The sequence below is a fragment of the Paramisgurnus dabryanus genome, chromosome 5, assembly GCF_030506205.2.
Source record: "Paramisgurnus dabryanus chromosome 5, PD_genome_1.1, whole genome shotgun sequence".
Taxonomy (NCBI): Eukaryota; Metazoa; Chordata; class Actinopteri; order Cypriniformes; family Cobitidae; genus Paramisgurnus; species Paramisgurnus dabryanus.
Genome location: NC_133341.1, coordinates 35349329 through 35364205, shown reverse-complemented (window position 1 = coordinate 35364205; position 14877 = coordinate 35349329). Strand labels below are relative to the sequence as shown.

The 14877-nt window shown below is 35.3% G+C and overlaps 1 protein-coding gene and 1 long non-coding RNA gene across 2 annotated transcripts; one reads left to right on the top strand and one right to left on the bottom strand.

Moving 5' to 3' along the window:
* The first annotated feature begins 496 nt into the window (after positions 1-496).
* Positions 497-2123, top strand: LOC135732720 (uncharacterized). The gene is made up of 4 exons (XR_010526805.2): positions 497-645; positions 852-906; positions 1359-1457; positions 1893-2123. It is a non-coding gene; the product is annotated as an uncharacterized lncRNA (long non-coding RNA).
* Positions 2124-5120: 2997 nt separating this feature from the next.
* idua (alpha-L-iduronidase) lies at positions 5121-13908 on the bottom strand. The gene is made up of 14 exons (XM_065250985.2): positions 13584-13908; positions 13198-13338; positions 11452-11534; positions 11270-11377; positions 11098-11193; positions 10536-10738; positions 8970-9149; positions 8656-8872; positions 8071-8280; positions 6163-6284; positions 5920-6045; positions 5763-5839; positions 5579-5679; positions 5121-5492 (listed from the first exon to the last, which is right to left on the bottom strand). Exons 1-14 carry the CDS (start codon positions 13727-13729, stop codon positions 5392-5394), a joined length of 1911 nt encoding a protein of 636 aa, XP_065107057.1. The 5' UTR covers positions 13730-13908; the 3' UTR covers positions 5121-5391.
* Between the last annotated feature and the right edge of the window lie 969 nt (positions 13909-14877).

Sequence of the window (14877 nt, the reverse complement as noted above, 5' to 3'; positions counted from 1 at the left end):
TACCGCGACGGCCCACTGGGGGACATGGCCATAGATTGGAAAGCACTGTGTTAAAAATTTTTGTTATAAAATAAATAAATTAAAATATTTTTTCTGAAATACTACATGCTGTAATTTATTGATGTTTTACTTTTTATTTCTTATTTTATTTTACTTACGCAAAATGGGTGGAGCTTGGTCCAACTCCACCTCTCCTCCACTTTAGTCCAGCTCCAACTTTGGGCACCTCGTAATCTATCAAGCGCCACCAGCCGACTGTTTTCGTTCATGTAAACCTGAGATTTAGCCTATTTTTTTACAGTCTATGGATTTACCCTAATTGGGAGAATGTTAGTTGTTGATGCGTATAAAGATAATAATATTGCTTTATCTTTCTTAAATTATTATGATTTTTCTGCATAGTCAGCAATGTTTCATTGACAAACTTACCGCATGATTTTTAAAAAACAACTCAAATTGATATTTTCGTCAAACATGTTAGAAACACGTAGTTTGCCCTCCAAAGCCGCAGGTGGCGCTGTGATCATCGGCGCGCTCATAAACGTCACGCTGTACTCTTGCTCGTCACTGACCTCTGCATACTGACAGCGGTCCCGAAATCCAGCAAAAATGGTTCCTCCAGTACAAGTGTCACCGCTTATTAAGGTTAGACACAACACACACATATACATGTTTAATAATGTATGACTTGTTTTTTGTATTAATATCCTGCTGTCGTGTTTTGAACAAAAGTCAGAGCTGAGCGTGACTGCCGTTGTAATGGCTGCATACTAAACCAACGTCACGATTTATGCTTCCTTGTTAATAAAATCAAGACCGCTGATCATATTTATGTTTACTTTGGCTTTCAGACAGCCAGGTGGTCTGCTCTTCTTGTTGGGATCCTCTATGGAAAGCGACGATATGGTAGGAAACTCTGGCGGGTTATGAAATGTCACTGTGTTTAGCAATTAGTTCTAGCCCATGCGTCCTTCAAATGCATCAATAAAGTAGATCTTATTCTTTAAAACTGCTGAATTCAAGGAGACCAAGTCGTAGTTAAAGATGCGGTCAAAGTCACTCATACACGCTTTTGTTAGGAGAGGGCACGCGCATGTGTGTAGTATGTTGTGATTTTTGCCTGCTCGCACACACATTTATTAAATGTTGTTATATAATAAACAACTTGTTTTCATACATTTTACCATAAATTGCAACGTTAGCAGTTTTATTATAGAATTTTGTCTTGAGTTTTAAGTTATTAAGTTAAGTACAAACATTTGTATTTCAATCAGATTCAACTAAACACAATCTCATTTTAATATAAATGAATTTTCTGTTTAATGTATTTTATATTACAAGTCTCTCTTTATCTTCAGATAACCTGAAACCAATCGCCGAGCAGGAAAGGATAGTTGAAGAAGAGGAGAAGAAGGTCAGAGAAGAGAAGGAGCGTATTGCTAAACAACTTGCTGAAGGTATGCTGTCCCCTCAATGTTTAAACTTTTATATTGAATAATTTACAGCTGTCAGTATTTTTCCTAACCTACATTTTTACATTTTCAGTGGTTTTTTAAAAATAATTTTAAATTCACTTACACATTAAGAGCAGTTTTATTCATCATGGGGCAGATCACCAATAGGGGACTTGTATACATGTTATTTACATAATATAACTTAACTCTGCATCTTATTGGATGTTTCCATTTGTAAAATTAATAAATCACGAGTGACAAAATACACCTGTGAATAGGGTATAAGCAAAAAAATCAGCTCTGGCATGATGCTGCAGGTGTATTAGACCATTGTCATTTTAGACAAATACTGACTGCACCTTTACAGAGTAACTTTTCTTCTGATTCACCTTATGTTCAATTGGTAATTTGATTTGTGAATTTCTTTTTATCTTCCAGCTAATGAGGACACAATCCTGAAATGAGCTGTCTGGAAAGAAGCCCGTTTTGTTTCCATTATGAAGTTCTTCTTTTTATCTGTCTGGATAAAGTGTGACATTTGTAATCTGCTGTTTTGGTTTCATGATGAATTTTTCACACCTCACAACATTTTCAGCTAATCGATCATACCAGACAAATTCCTGGTTTTGTAAAATATTCACTTCAATACATGCAAATATGTGAATATGATGTTGTGTGTGTGTTCTTTTTGTCTGATGCTAGTTAGTCCTTTGCTGAGCTACAATAATATGACGGCAATAAACGATATGCAAACAAATTTAAAATCCATACAAATATTTATTAAAGGGATGGGTCGCATTTTTTTCTTATAGTATTCTTTATTCCTACTATGGAAGTGAATGGGGCTCATGATCGGTTTGGTTAAAACATTCCTCAAAATATATTCCTTTGTGTTCATCAAAACTAAGAAATTCATGCAGGTTTGTAACAACGTGAGAGTGAGTAAATGATGACAGAATTTTAATTTTTGGGTGAATTATCCCTTTCTTTGCATTTGGTTTTTCAATTGGAATACTCGTGTTGTCTGAAGTCTGTTGTTATGGCCTACAATACCATCTTTTAAAATTATATAAAACTAACATACACACATATATATATATTTTTAAAGATACTCAGGCTAATTTAAGTTAATACTTTTATCACTCCCCAGCCGGAGAAATATTGTTGTCACAGCAGCAACAAGACAAAGAAAAACAGTAGGAAGAAAAAGTTAAAAAATAAAATAAAAATGTTAATTTAAAAGTAAAATATGTTAAGTGGAATTTAAAGTTTAGCGTAAATCCAAAATGACAAAGTCAAGAAGTGGTAAAAAAGTAAAAAAAAAAAAAAAGAGTAAAAATCTTTGACATAGTAAGACTATGTAAAACATAGTGTAACAGTTTCTCATAGCCACAGGTAACATTGTGACATGGGTAAATTAATAACAAAATTATCTTGCCTTACATTTACATTATAAATAAAAGAAAAATACCGTATACAGCCAAATTTCATTACATTAAAAACCCATCAATGTTTTTCCAGAAATGAATTAAAGGCTAGGTTCGGTAGTGTACCGATGTGTACTGGATAGAAATATAGCTAACATTTTCTTGGTTTGGCTCTAATCTAATCTTGTATATAAGCTGGCAGAGGTGTTCACTGATATAAATGTGCATGAACTAGTTAATGACTTTGCCATGTGTTTCTTGCATCAGATCTTTGTACGATACTTAAAGTGCGTTAAAAGTACTTAGTAACAACAAGTTAATTAAATACCCTAATGGAGAACTGTTCAAACTGACTATGCTGCGGTTTAGTGCTGTGTGATATTGGAAAAACAACAATATGCGATACGATAACTTAAAGGTTTTTTTATCAAAACAGCATACACGTTTCACTTTGTGGGGGAGAAAGCGTCCCTCTCTTTCCTCCTGCCAGTCTTATTTGCATCAACTTAAAACTTTGACTATACATTACTTTTCCTAAAGGTGCACTGTGTGGGTTTTAGCGGCATCTTACGGTGAGATTGTGAATTGCAATGGCTCAGTCCACAGCTCACCCCTCCTATTTGAAATGCATAGAGAAACTACATTAAAAACATAACCGCGTCTTTCATTTAAGGGGACCCACGGTGTATGTAGATAAAACAGACTCAGGCCATGTTTACATTAGAGCATTTGCGTTTTAAAACGGCATTTTAAAATGAAAACGATCCTCGTTTATACTGGCATTTTAAAAAGAATCTTCATCCACACTATACACCACCATAAACCCATGAAACATGACCAATCATGTAACTGGGCATGCGCATAAAAGTGTAAAATAACTTATTACTCTAATAATAGCTTACCTTTGCGCGTTTACGCAGCCTAGGGGTGTGCGATATTGACAAAAAGTCATACCTGGGTCCTTTGCTGGCAACTATAACAGACACTATTTTTGAACATATAAAAATGTGTTTGGGAAAGTCTTATACTGTTCTATCTCCCCCCTACAACATATTAATATGATTAATATGTTAATTTTGATTTTATAACTAAACATAAAGGTCTTTTTGATTTAAAAAGAAAGCATTCAAGTGAACAGTACTAAACAGTAGCGAACTTGAAGCAAAAAATAAATTTTAGCAAATGCAAACTTCAATCAAACATAGTAAGAGGTGAAGTATTGCTTTAGCCTTTACCAGAAATGCTTATTGCATTAATTTTTAAAAGTGTGCGAGGTCCGTGCACGTCCTCCGCTAGCAACACAGAATAGCTAAAAGCGCAAGCGCCTAAACGAGCATTATATATTAATGACGTTGAGTTTATTGTTTTTATTTATTTATATTCACAAAACTTATCAACAAAACATCTATTAAAATTAAGAGACAAATTATCTGAAACGAAATTCATTTTAAAGTAGCAAACAAAACTTAAATTAAACTAAAAAATAATGTCTGACCCATTACAATTCTCCCTTCATATTGGCCTTTACAACGCCTATATGGCGTTTAAAATGACAGTCTATCTTTCGTAAGCTAACTAAATTTAAACAAAACATAAACACATTAAACCCAACAATACTCAAACATTAATATAAAACAGACATTATCTATAAGGATACATGTTAAACCAATCCGATAGCGTTTATAATAGCTGGTTGGTAGATGTTTACTATTTTTGGCAAAACCTCCGTTGCATACCTCCATTTACCTGAATAAATTAATTTTTACTTTGAAAATGATGCGCTGTCACGTTAACATCAGCTGTTCGTTTACATAAGACTCCGTCTACGTTCATTTACACTCAGAGCAACGTCTGAGTTCTCAAACTAAAACGGGGTCTTCAGCGTTTGCGAACGAATCCGTTTATGAGGGTCAAAAACGGTGATGTAGTGTAGATGAAAGGCGTAAACGTAGCAAAAGTAACGCGTTTTAAAGGATAAACGCATTAATGTAAACATAGCCTCATTCTAAAGTAATAAAAACAATACAGTTCATTAAGTAAAGTCTTTATAAACCACTGATAATATAGTTATTTAGATCAGTGGTTCTTAACGTTATTCCTGGAGGCCCACTGCCCTGCATGTTTTGTATGTCTCTTTTATCTGGCAGACTCAGTTCAGTTCATTGAGATCTCTTCTAATCAGCTGATGATTTGAATCAGGTGTGTTAAATAAGGGAGACATACAAAATGTGCAGGGCAGTGGGCCTCGAGGAATAACGTTAAGAACCACTGATGTAGATTATATTGCATTTCTGGCAAGAGATCCTCCTAAAAGTTTTAAGCATTTTGCACTTTTAAGAATTAAAGTTTCGTTATTGCAAACCATTTACCATATGCACATTTGAAATATTACGGTTAATTCAGGATATCTTGCAGACCTGCTGCGCTTTGATTGGTCGATCACAGAATCTTCCCGTCCAAGTATGCAGTTTTTAGCCTGGGTACACCACAGATTGGACCAGACTGTGATACTATTGGTTCTCTGAATAGTTCTCTATAAGAGAATATTCACCATATCTGTCCCAGTAATCCACAGCTCTCACTCTATAGGAACCGCTCACATCCAAACTATCTGTAAAGAAAGAAATCGCACAACCATGTCAGTCAATGTGAACAAGGGCTTGAAAGTCTTATGAGTTCATTAAGCTGAATTCATACCTGGAGAATAAGTGAAATGGGTAAAGATAGTGTCTCTAGGATTGATCCTCTGGAAAATATTCCTGTCGTTGGAAAACTCCACTTCATACGTCTTGATACACCTGAAGAAGATGTTATATATTTAAAATCACTGAATGATAAGCTAGTGTGTTTGCAGTGCTGTATTGAAATACAGGTTACTTACTTTGTACCGATGCAGTGATCTTTCCACAAAATCAGAACTTGGCCTTTGGTGACGCCGATGAAACGAACCCCATTCACCTGTTTACAGACAACCACCGTATTAAAGCAAAGCACATAAAGCAAAGCAAGAATGAGACATGTGTGTAATAATCACTGACCTGGTCGGGCTCTTGTTTCGATTTGGCACATACGTGTACGAGCAGCACTGAGGGAACCGCAAGACTCATCTTCAGCGTCAGAGATCCATCAGGTTGAACTGGAAGAGGTCCAGTCTTCTGTGGATCCTGTGACATTTTTAAAAGAAACATTACTTATTATTCCCTCACTATTGAGAAGAATTGTGTATCGAGTATGGTTCATTTAAAATCTATACGTGTATGTGCTGTGTGTTCGTTTTGAACCTCTTGACTCCGCAGCTGTGCGAACTGTTGAATAGTTGGGTAGTCGGGGCGGCCCATGCTGTCCCACAGCTTAAATGGGTTTGTCACATTATTGTCCATATAGTGTGTCACATACATCAGACCTACAAACACACAACATGTATGAATGTATTAACAAGCACATCCTTAAGCAAAGGGAAACATTGATGTTTTGTTTGAACACTGCTGTGAGCGAACAGCATGATATGACAGATCCAAAATGTTACCAAACAAATGTTTATTGTATTATTTTGAGTGAAATGTATTTTTGTCCCAACAACAGGATTATAGTGGTGTTTTTGAATATGCGGTAAAAACAATACAAGTCATTGTGTTGCTCACAGGATAAACCACAACCACAGATGTCACAACACATCATCATTTTGTTAATCTGTGTTTATCTTAATTTGGTTTATTTGCCCAACATGATGATACAGTAGCGCTGCATCCGAAATCACCTACTTCCATATTATATGATAGGCTAGGTGATAAGTATGTCCGAATTCAGAGTTTTCGGAAAAACAGGTAGGCCAAAAATTCCCGGATGATTTAAATTCAAGATTTTAAAGTGTGCATTCGATGGAAACTTTACTATCCCGTGAGCCCTCGGGAGAGGAGTCACCCAAAGAAGAAGGAGAGGCATCCTCAAATTAAAAAAATGTCGGAAAGCGATAACACGGCTTTATTCAAATATAAATAGGGGTGTGCGGGGCAAAAACTAAGGCGGGGTTAGTTGTAACACATACTGTTTTGTTTTTCCGGTATTTTTTCACGCTGCTAAAAGACGATCTCCTGCAAATTATTGTTAATGTATAAAGTGTTTTGGTGGCATGTAAGTACATTTTTTCATCATATGTTTTTTCGGTTTTTAAGTTGGGCGTGTAAGATACCAAATTCAATATTAATCATATTAATCAGTGTCTTGTTGACTAAAACATAGCATCGTTTTGAAATATGTCTGAAGCTCTTAGCAACTTTTTTGGTGGGCTTGAAAATATTTTGACCCAGCGGGGTTAATTGTAACGCTGTGTTAACCCCTCAGCACTTACGATATGAAAACCGCTAACATTAGCGTAATTCTTGCCATTGTTTTAAATACGCTACACATGAATGATTGCTAGCTGCCAACAAAATAAATGTGCCTGTCTTATCAAAAATCGTGTCCAATTTAATTTTGTTCATATCTTTAATATTGATTGAATAAGGTCACGTCAAAGATTGAAATCATAATGAAATAAATGGCTACAATTAGACTTTGATGCTCATTATCTCAGAATTTAATTTTGAAACTGTAGTATGGTTATTACAGACGTATAAAAAAAATGTTTTGTCATAATTGTGCTGCTTTTTCTCACATATTTAGACATTTGTATCAATTTATAATTGAAATATTGTTAGAAAAGGGCTGGATGAATGAATACAGTGTGGATATCTGTCTATTATAGACAGATATATAAACCATATCCACTTCAAGTATATAGACAAAATAGTATTGAAATATTTGCCTGCAAACTTAATTTTTATCAAGTGTTACAACTAACCCCCTGCCTGTTACACTGAACCACACCTATGGGGTAAGTTGTAACGTTTGCACTTCTGTCACGTTTGATGTAATTGTCTTAGAATGGTAAGTACTAGAAACAAACTTCAAATGTTCATTTATAGCAGAGATGTGTGTGTTGCTTGTGTAAAAATATAATTAATCAAACTCAAATATTTTTTGAATGAATGAGCCAAAACCAAAAAGCGTTAGTCAGTATGTTGTGTGATGTATCAACATCGCATGAATTTCATTCACACTACCCCATATTCATACTATATATACTGTTATAACGGTCGATTGGTAGGTACTTCATTTAATTCAGTACGTGTTAATGTGTGTTTACTTACTCATGTATTTTGGGATTCCTGTGAGGCGCAGGGTGATGATGTCAGAGGTGGAGGTGGTCTGGTTGTCTCTGCTGTTATACAGCAGTATGGTGGTCTGCCAGCTGTCGGCGGTGTAAGGCACCTGAGGAAGATGAACGCTGGCCAACACACCCACTGAAGAATTCACTTCAGGGCTGTCAGTCATGACCCTGGCCTGCACCTGAGTCTCACCTGAGCCACAAAAAAATCACAATTTATCATCAGCAACACTGCTGTTACCAAAACCTCTCTAAGCCAAAACGCTAAAACAAAATTTCGATTTATGAATTTGGCAGAAGCTTTTATCCAAAATCACTTGCATTCAAGTTATACCTCAGCATGTGTGTATGCACTAGATTCAAAGCCATGGCCTTTGCGCTGTTTAATATCATGTTTTTGTGGTAATTGAGATCATTCAGTACCATGAGATTGTATGACATTTATAACACTACATTTATTATGGTAACACGTTTATCACTGCTGTAATTTTAAAGATGTACTAAATAAATCCATAAGCATCACAACAATGATGCATACAGTAGATATATCTTAAGGTTTACACATCACCTAACAGCGCCAACAGGCCCATGACAGTCAGGACTGGTTTTCGTAGTAACTGTACATGAGGCGGGTTCGTGTTGTTGATCTGGAATCGCGCGGTCAGGGTGCGTTGGGTAAACTGGTACGGGTGATAACTGAGGAAAGCGTTGTCGTTGCTAAGCAGCGTGTAGTTGACTGTATTGTTGTAGTCGGCGATGAGCAGGTTCTGATGCTGTGAGATTACCTGAGGTGAAGAGATAGCAAAAGAAATAACCGGTATCACACCAAATCTATCACATATACAGTATATCGCATGTTAGTAATCACAAAACACTTTCCACCTTAACCACCATGGCTGCATAAGTAACATCTGCTCTCCACGTGAGCGCTTTATTCCAGCCAACCAGCGGATCTGCCTCATCATTGTAGATGGGCACGGAGCGCAACCGTGGAAACCGCTGCTGGATCTCCTGTACTGTGGTTACTTCCTGTTGCAAGATGGGCAAGGTGCTCCCCCCTCCCTGAAGAATGAAGCAATACATCAACAGGAAGTTAAAGGCCAAGATGCAGAAATAAATGTTGTTGAATTTTTTTAATTGGTACATAATCCGAAAGCTGAATAAATAAGCTTTCCAAGTGATATATGAATATACCTAAAGGATTATTAGGAACACCATACTAATACTGTGTTTGACCTCCTTTAGCCTTCAGAACTGCCTTAATTCTATGATTCAACAAGGTACTGAAAGCATTCTTTAGAAATGTTGGCCCATATTGATAGGATAGCATCTTGCAGTTGATGGAGATTTGTGGGATGCACATCCAGGACACAAAGCTCCCGTTCCACCAAATCCCAAATAGCTCTTTTGGGTTGAGATCTGGTGACTGTGGGGGCCATTTTAGTACAGTGAACTCATTGTCATGTTCAAGAAACCAAAATGATTCGAGCTTTGTGTCATGGTGCATAATCCTGCTGGAAGTAGCCATCAGAGAACGGGTACATGGTGTTCATAAAGGAATGGACATGGTCAGAAACAATGCTCAGGTAGGCCGTGGCATTTAAACGATGCCCAATTGGCACTAAGGGGCCTAAAGTGTGCCAAGAAAACATCCCACACACCATTACACCACCACCAGCAGCCTGCACAGTGGTAACAAGGCATGATGGATCCATGTTCTCATTCTGTTTACGCCAAATTCTGACTCTACCATCTGAATGTCTCAACAGAAATCGAGACTCATCAGACCATGCAACATTGAACTGTCCAATTTTGGTGAGCTTGTGCAAATTGTAGCCTCTTTTTCCTATTTGTAGTGGAGATGAGTGGTACCCGGTGGGGTCTTCTGCTGTTGTAGCCCATCCGCCTCAAGGTTGTGCGTGTTGTGGCTTCAAAAATGCTTTGCTGCATACCTCGGTTGTAACGAGTGGTTATTTCAGTCAAAGTTGCTCTTCTATCAGCTTGAATCAGTCGGCCCATTCTCCTCTGACCTCTAGCATCAACAAGGCATTTTCGCCCACAGGACTGCCGCATACTGGATGTTTTTCCCTATTCACACCATTCTTTGTAAACCCTAGAAATGGTTGTGCCTGAAAATCCCAGTAACTGAGTAGATTGTGAAATACTCAGACCGTCCCATCTGGCACCAACAGTCATGCCTTGCTCAACATTGCTTAAATAACCTTTTTTTCCCCATTCTGACATTCAGTTTGGAGTTAAGAAGATTGTCTTGACCAGGACCAAACCCTTAAATGCATTGACGCAAATGCCATGTGATTGGTTGACTAGATAATTGCATTAATGAGAAATTGAACAGGTGTTCCTAATAATCCTTTAGGTGAGTGTATACTTAATGATAACACAAGATGTTTAGGAGCCGTTAAGACATAACATGAGCACATTTACAACCTTTTTGTGCAGGGCGATGTAGTCTAGCCGCACACCGGTCTCTCCGGTAAAGAAGTTTGTGCCGTTGTAACAATGCTGTAGCATCTCCCAGCAGTATGGGGAATGAGGGGGAGAATGACAAGAATCTCCTGGACCACCAAACTTTAAAAGTGGACTTGCTGCACGGAGACCCTCGGAGCAGGCGTCATAATAGTTTAGAAAGCCTTGAAGAACGAAGCCAGAAAAAAAAGCCTACATCACAACCACAAAGTCTCAAGAGAATCTGGTTTCAGTCCATAAACATCAGGTTTAAACTTGTTTTCATCAAACCTCACCACAAAGGCGGATCATTTGTGTACAGGAAATACAAAACAAAAACAAGGAAACCACCAGCAACAGATTATGCAATCCAATTATTTCCTATTATTTATATAAAAACGGTTGTTTTCTTTGTGAAACACAATAGAATTCTTTTATAAAGTTCTTTTTTATTTCCAGAATGAACAAAGATAACAAAAAAGTCTCATATGACTCATGCACTATACAGTATTCACAAAAACTATATTAGATACGTTGACACTACCTTGGATTGACATAGAAATGTTGTCAAAGTTGTGGTTATTTGGCTCATTCCACGTCTCAAAGTTCCACTGAGAAACAGAGCCGAGGCTGTACTTCACTACACAAATATAAAACATCAGTCAGAGCTATCAGAGCTATGATGGTGACCGCAGAAAATTCAATCTCATACTTACATATATATCTCTTAGCAATCGAATACACCAAATTCCTCCATTCGGTAACTTGTCTTTTGTCTTCAAAGTTGCTGAAGGTGTTAGAAACACTGCCCATCAGTTCAAACCCTTTCAAGAAAGCCAGAAGTTAATTTAGCACGATATCAGATTATAGCGCTACAAACAAAGTCTGGGTTTCAAACCTGGTTGAAGTCCATTCTGCCAGAGAAGATCAATCAATTGGTCTAAATGAGTAAAGTTGTAATGATATTCTCCCCTAGAAACCCTAAATAAAAATCAGAGACAAAATCTTAGTGACCTATAATAGTCAATTATAAAGAGATGCATTTTAAATCAGCAGAATTTTGAGCAATTTTGTAGACATTTTCAGTCAAAAATTAAAATATAATTTAGCAGATGTTTTACCAATGTAATATTTGTTTTCAGTACAAAATATCAAACTATGCATGTGTTTTAGATGAGGATAATATACATGTGTTATGGATGTGACAATAAAGGACACATGTTCCTGGGAGACAAAATATTTGTACAAATTCTGGGAATAAAAATGCACAGACCAGAAGCAACAATACCCAACACATGAAGAAGGGATGGTGCTTCAAAAAACAAATTAAAAATTATTTACATTTTCGTGTGTGCATTTATGAGGGAAAGCAGTGTTATGGATGTAAAATTTCTCTGCTATAGATGTGAAAATTCTGAAATCTCTGCTTACCTAACTGAAAAATAATATTTTTTTTTTTTTTTACGTAGAGACGTTGGTGGCATTTAATCCACCAAATGTGACCCTGGACCACAAAACCAGTCAACAGTAGCACAGGTATATTTGTAGCAATAGCCAACAATACACTATGGGTCAAAAATATAGATTTTTTTTATTCCAAAAATTATTGGGATATTATGTAAGAATCATGATCTATTAAGATATTTTAAAATTTCCTACCATAAATATATTAAAAATTTTTCATTATCATTAGTAATATGTGTTTCTAAGGAATTCATTTGGACAACTTGGAAATTTTTGAAAAGGGTTAAAATTTCAAAATAAATTTGCAAATTACTTGCATACATTCTGTAAAATTTCAGTTTTTTCATTTTGAAAAAATATTTGGGAAATAATTGCAAAAATGACAATGTGGTGTAACTGGTTTGTGTCGATTGGTGTTACCAGTATTTTTTATGAAAATGTAAATTTATTCTTTTTTTTATTATATATTATAATCATCTAGTTTAGTGTAATAACATGGTTTTAACAATCTTTACATTATTTGTTAAAGATTATTTAGAAAATAAGAGCTGTTTTCAGCATATGTCTGGCCAAATATTACAAAGGCGCATTAAAAATTACATTTAGAATTAACTCATAAAATGTATATCTTCGTGGGATATTTAAAAAAAAAAAGTCTAATTACACTTGCATGCCATTTAGGTGGATAAAATATTTAAAATATTTCCTTATTTGCCGCAATTGGTGGTTACACCATTTGACATTTTCAGGTCCATTCAGTTGTAACTTTCATAAAAAAATGGTGCAAATCTAATTTTTAATTATATAAAATCAACATAAATAGACTGTACAATGTTATACACCTGATGCATGCTTTTAAAAAAGATTTTTGAATTTCTCATTTTGCCAAACCATTTCTGTCACTGACCTACCCTGTACCCTCAGATTACAGATTTTCAAAAAGTTGTATATCAGCCAAATATTGTCCTATCCTAACAAACCACACATCAATGGAAAGCTTATTATAAATATTATTATTATATTGATATTGGAGATATCAGTATGATATACACATATCTGTCTTTGTGTAGGTTAAATATTACATTTTTGTATGTTTACTTTAAATATTTTTCATTTACCTCTGACCCTCTACATGTGATATACAAAAGAAACTATGAGAATAGTGAGGTAAGGATCTTACTTTGCTGACACCAGCTCCAGCATCCAATGTATCCGCACCTGCTGGATTCCTCTGTGTGGCACAGAGCCGATGAGAGCCAGATTCATCTGCTGGTCTTTACTGAGATCATACAGGCGTGCATCAGTGTGCGGCTGTGGAGGACTGCAAGCAAGCAAAAAACACACTTAAAACTGAAAATTTACCATGGTATTACCATATATGTACAATATTATTACCATGATTTTGAATATATACTATGGAACTATAATAGTAATGTTAGCACGTAAACAACATGATACATGACTACTGCACTTATTCAATACAGGTATAAATAAACATACTATGGTAATATATTCTAATAACTTTACTGTACTAGTACACAGACAAACACTAAATTATAATCCTACCAGAAGCCAGTGCTTCTCCAGAAGTGCTTCAGGTTTCGGAGTGGTTTGTCAGCCTTTACATTAACTACCACCGATGAACAGGAGAGCAAAGATTGTTTTATAAGCAGGACAGTTAGAAACACTGTCCACCTGAATAAACTCTGCATGCTGCTGACGTCACTTGTAAACAATCATTCACTCGACATGATTTAAAAATGAACAATTTAGTAGATATATAACCTACAATTCTCTAAACCTTTAGTGAATGTTATTTGCCGATTTCTGTACACATATAATGTAACCACATCTGAAGAAATGATTCCAGTGCGTTTGCTTTAAAAGTACAGTGACGCCATTGACAAGCGACTGGTTTAAGTGTCGCAGCTGAATGTCGTCACCAGCGGGCGCAAATTAAAAACTACAAATTGAAAATAAAAATGTATGCTTTTATTCATAAAAAATAAACATAATTTTTGAATGATTATTTTATTTTATGACCCTTCCATACGGTTTTAAATTAATTTTATATAATTTATTAATTTTTCCTATTTTTATACATTTATTTATATATTTTATTACAAACATATTATTTTATCTGTTATATATTCGTTCAGCAAACTTTTATGCCATATATTGATATGTAAATGATTTAGTCTTGTTTATAAATTATATGTGACTAGACATATAGGAAAAACTTAATACGCAAGAACTCATTTTAAATCTTTCATCCGCCAAAAATGAAAGATATATAATAAATGGTAACACTTTACAACAAGGTTGTATTTGTTAACATTAGTTAATAAATTAATTAATGCATTAGCTAACATGAACTAACAATGAACAATACTCCAGCATTTATTTATCTTAGGTCATGTTAATGTCAGCATTTACTAATATTTGTTTAAAATCAAGAGTTGCATCTGTTAACATTAGTTAATGCATAGTGAACTAACATGATTAACTGTATTGGCACAAACAAACATTAACCAAGATAAATAAATGATAAAAAACTATATTGCTAATTGTTACTTCATGTTAGCTAATGCATTTACTAATGTTAACAAACACAAACTTATTGTTAAGGGTTACCAAATAAATGAATAATATATATATATATATATATATATATGTTTAATGATAAATCTGTACATCTGTCATGTTATATACTGGATGATACGGTTTACTCCTAACTGGTGAAATTAGTTATTGATACATGTGAATGTCTGTCAAAATTTTTTTTTACATATAGACAAGCAGTCTTGTAATCACTATTTGCAGTGTCGATCTTTTTTAAGATCCAAATCAGCTATGACAT

Coding starts and splice junctions, on each gene's coding strand:
- idua (XM_065250985.2), bottom strand. CDS start 13,729: ATGCAGAGTTTATTCAGGTGGACAGTGTTTCTAACTGTCCTGCTTATA. Junction 11,535..13,197: donor CTGGAGCTGGTGTCAGCAAA/GTAAGATCCTTA, acceptor ATTTTTATTTAG/GGTTTCTAGGGGAGAATATC. Junction 8,281..8,655: donor GGGCCTGTTGGCGCTGTTAG/GTGATGTGTAAA, acceptor TTTGTGGCTCAG/GTGAGACTCAGGTGCAGGCC.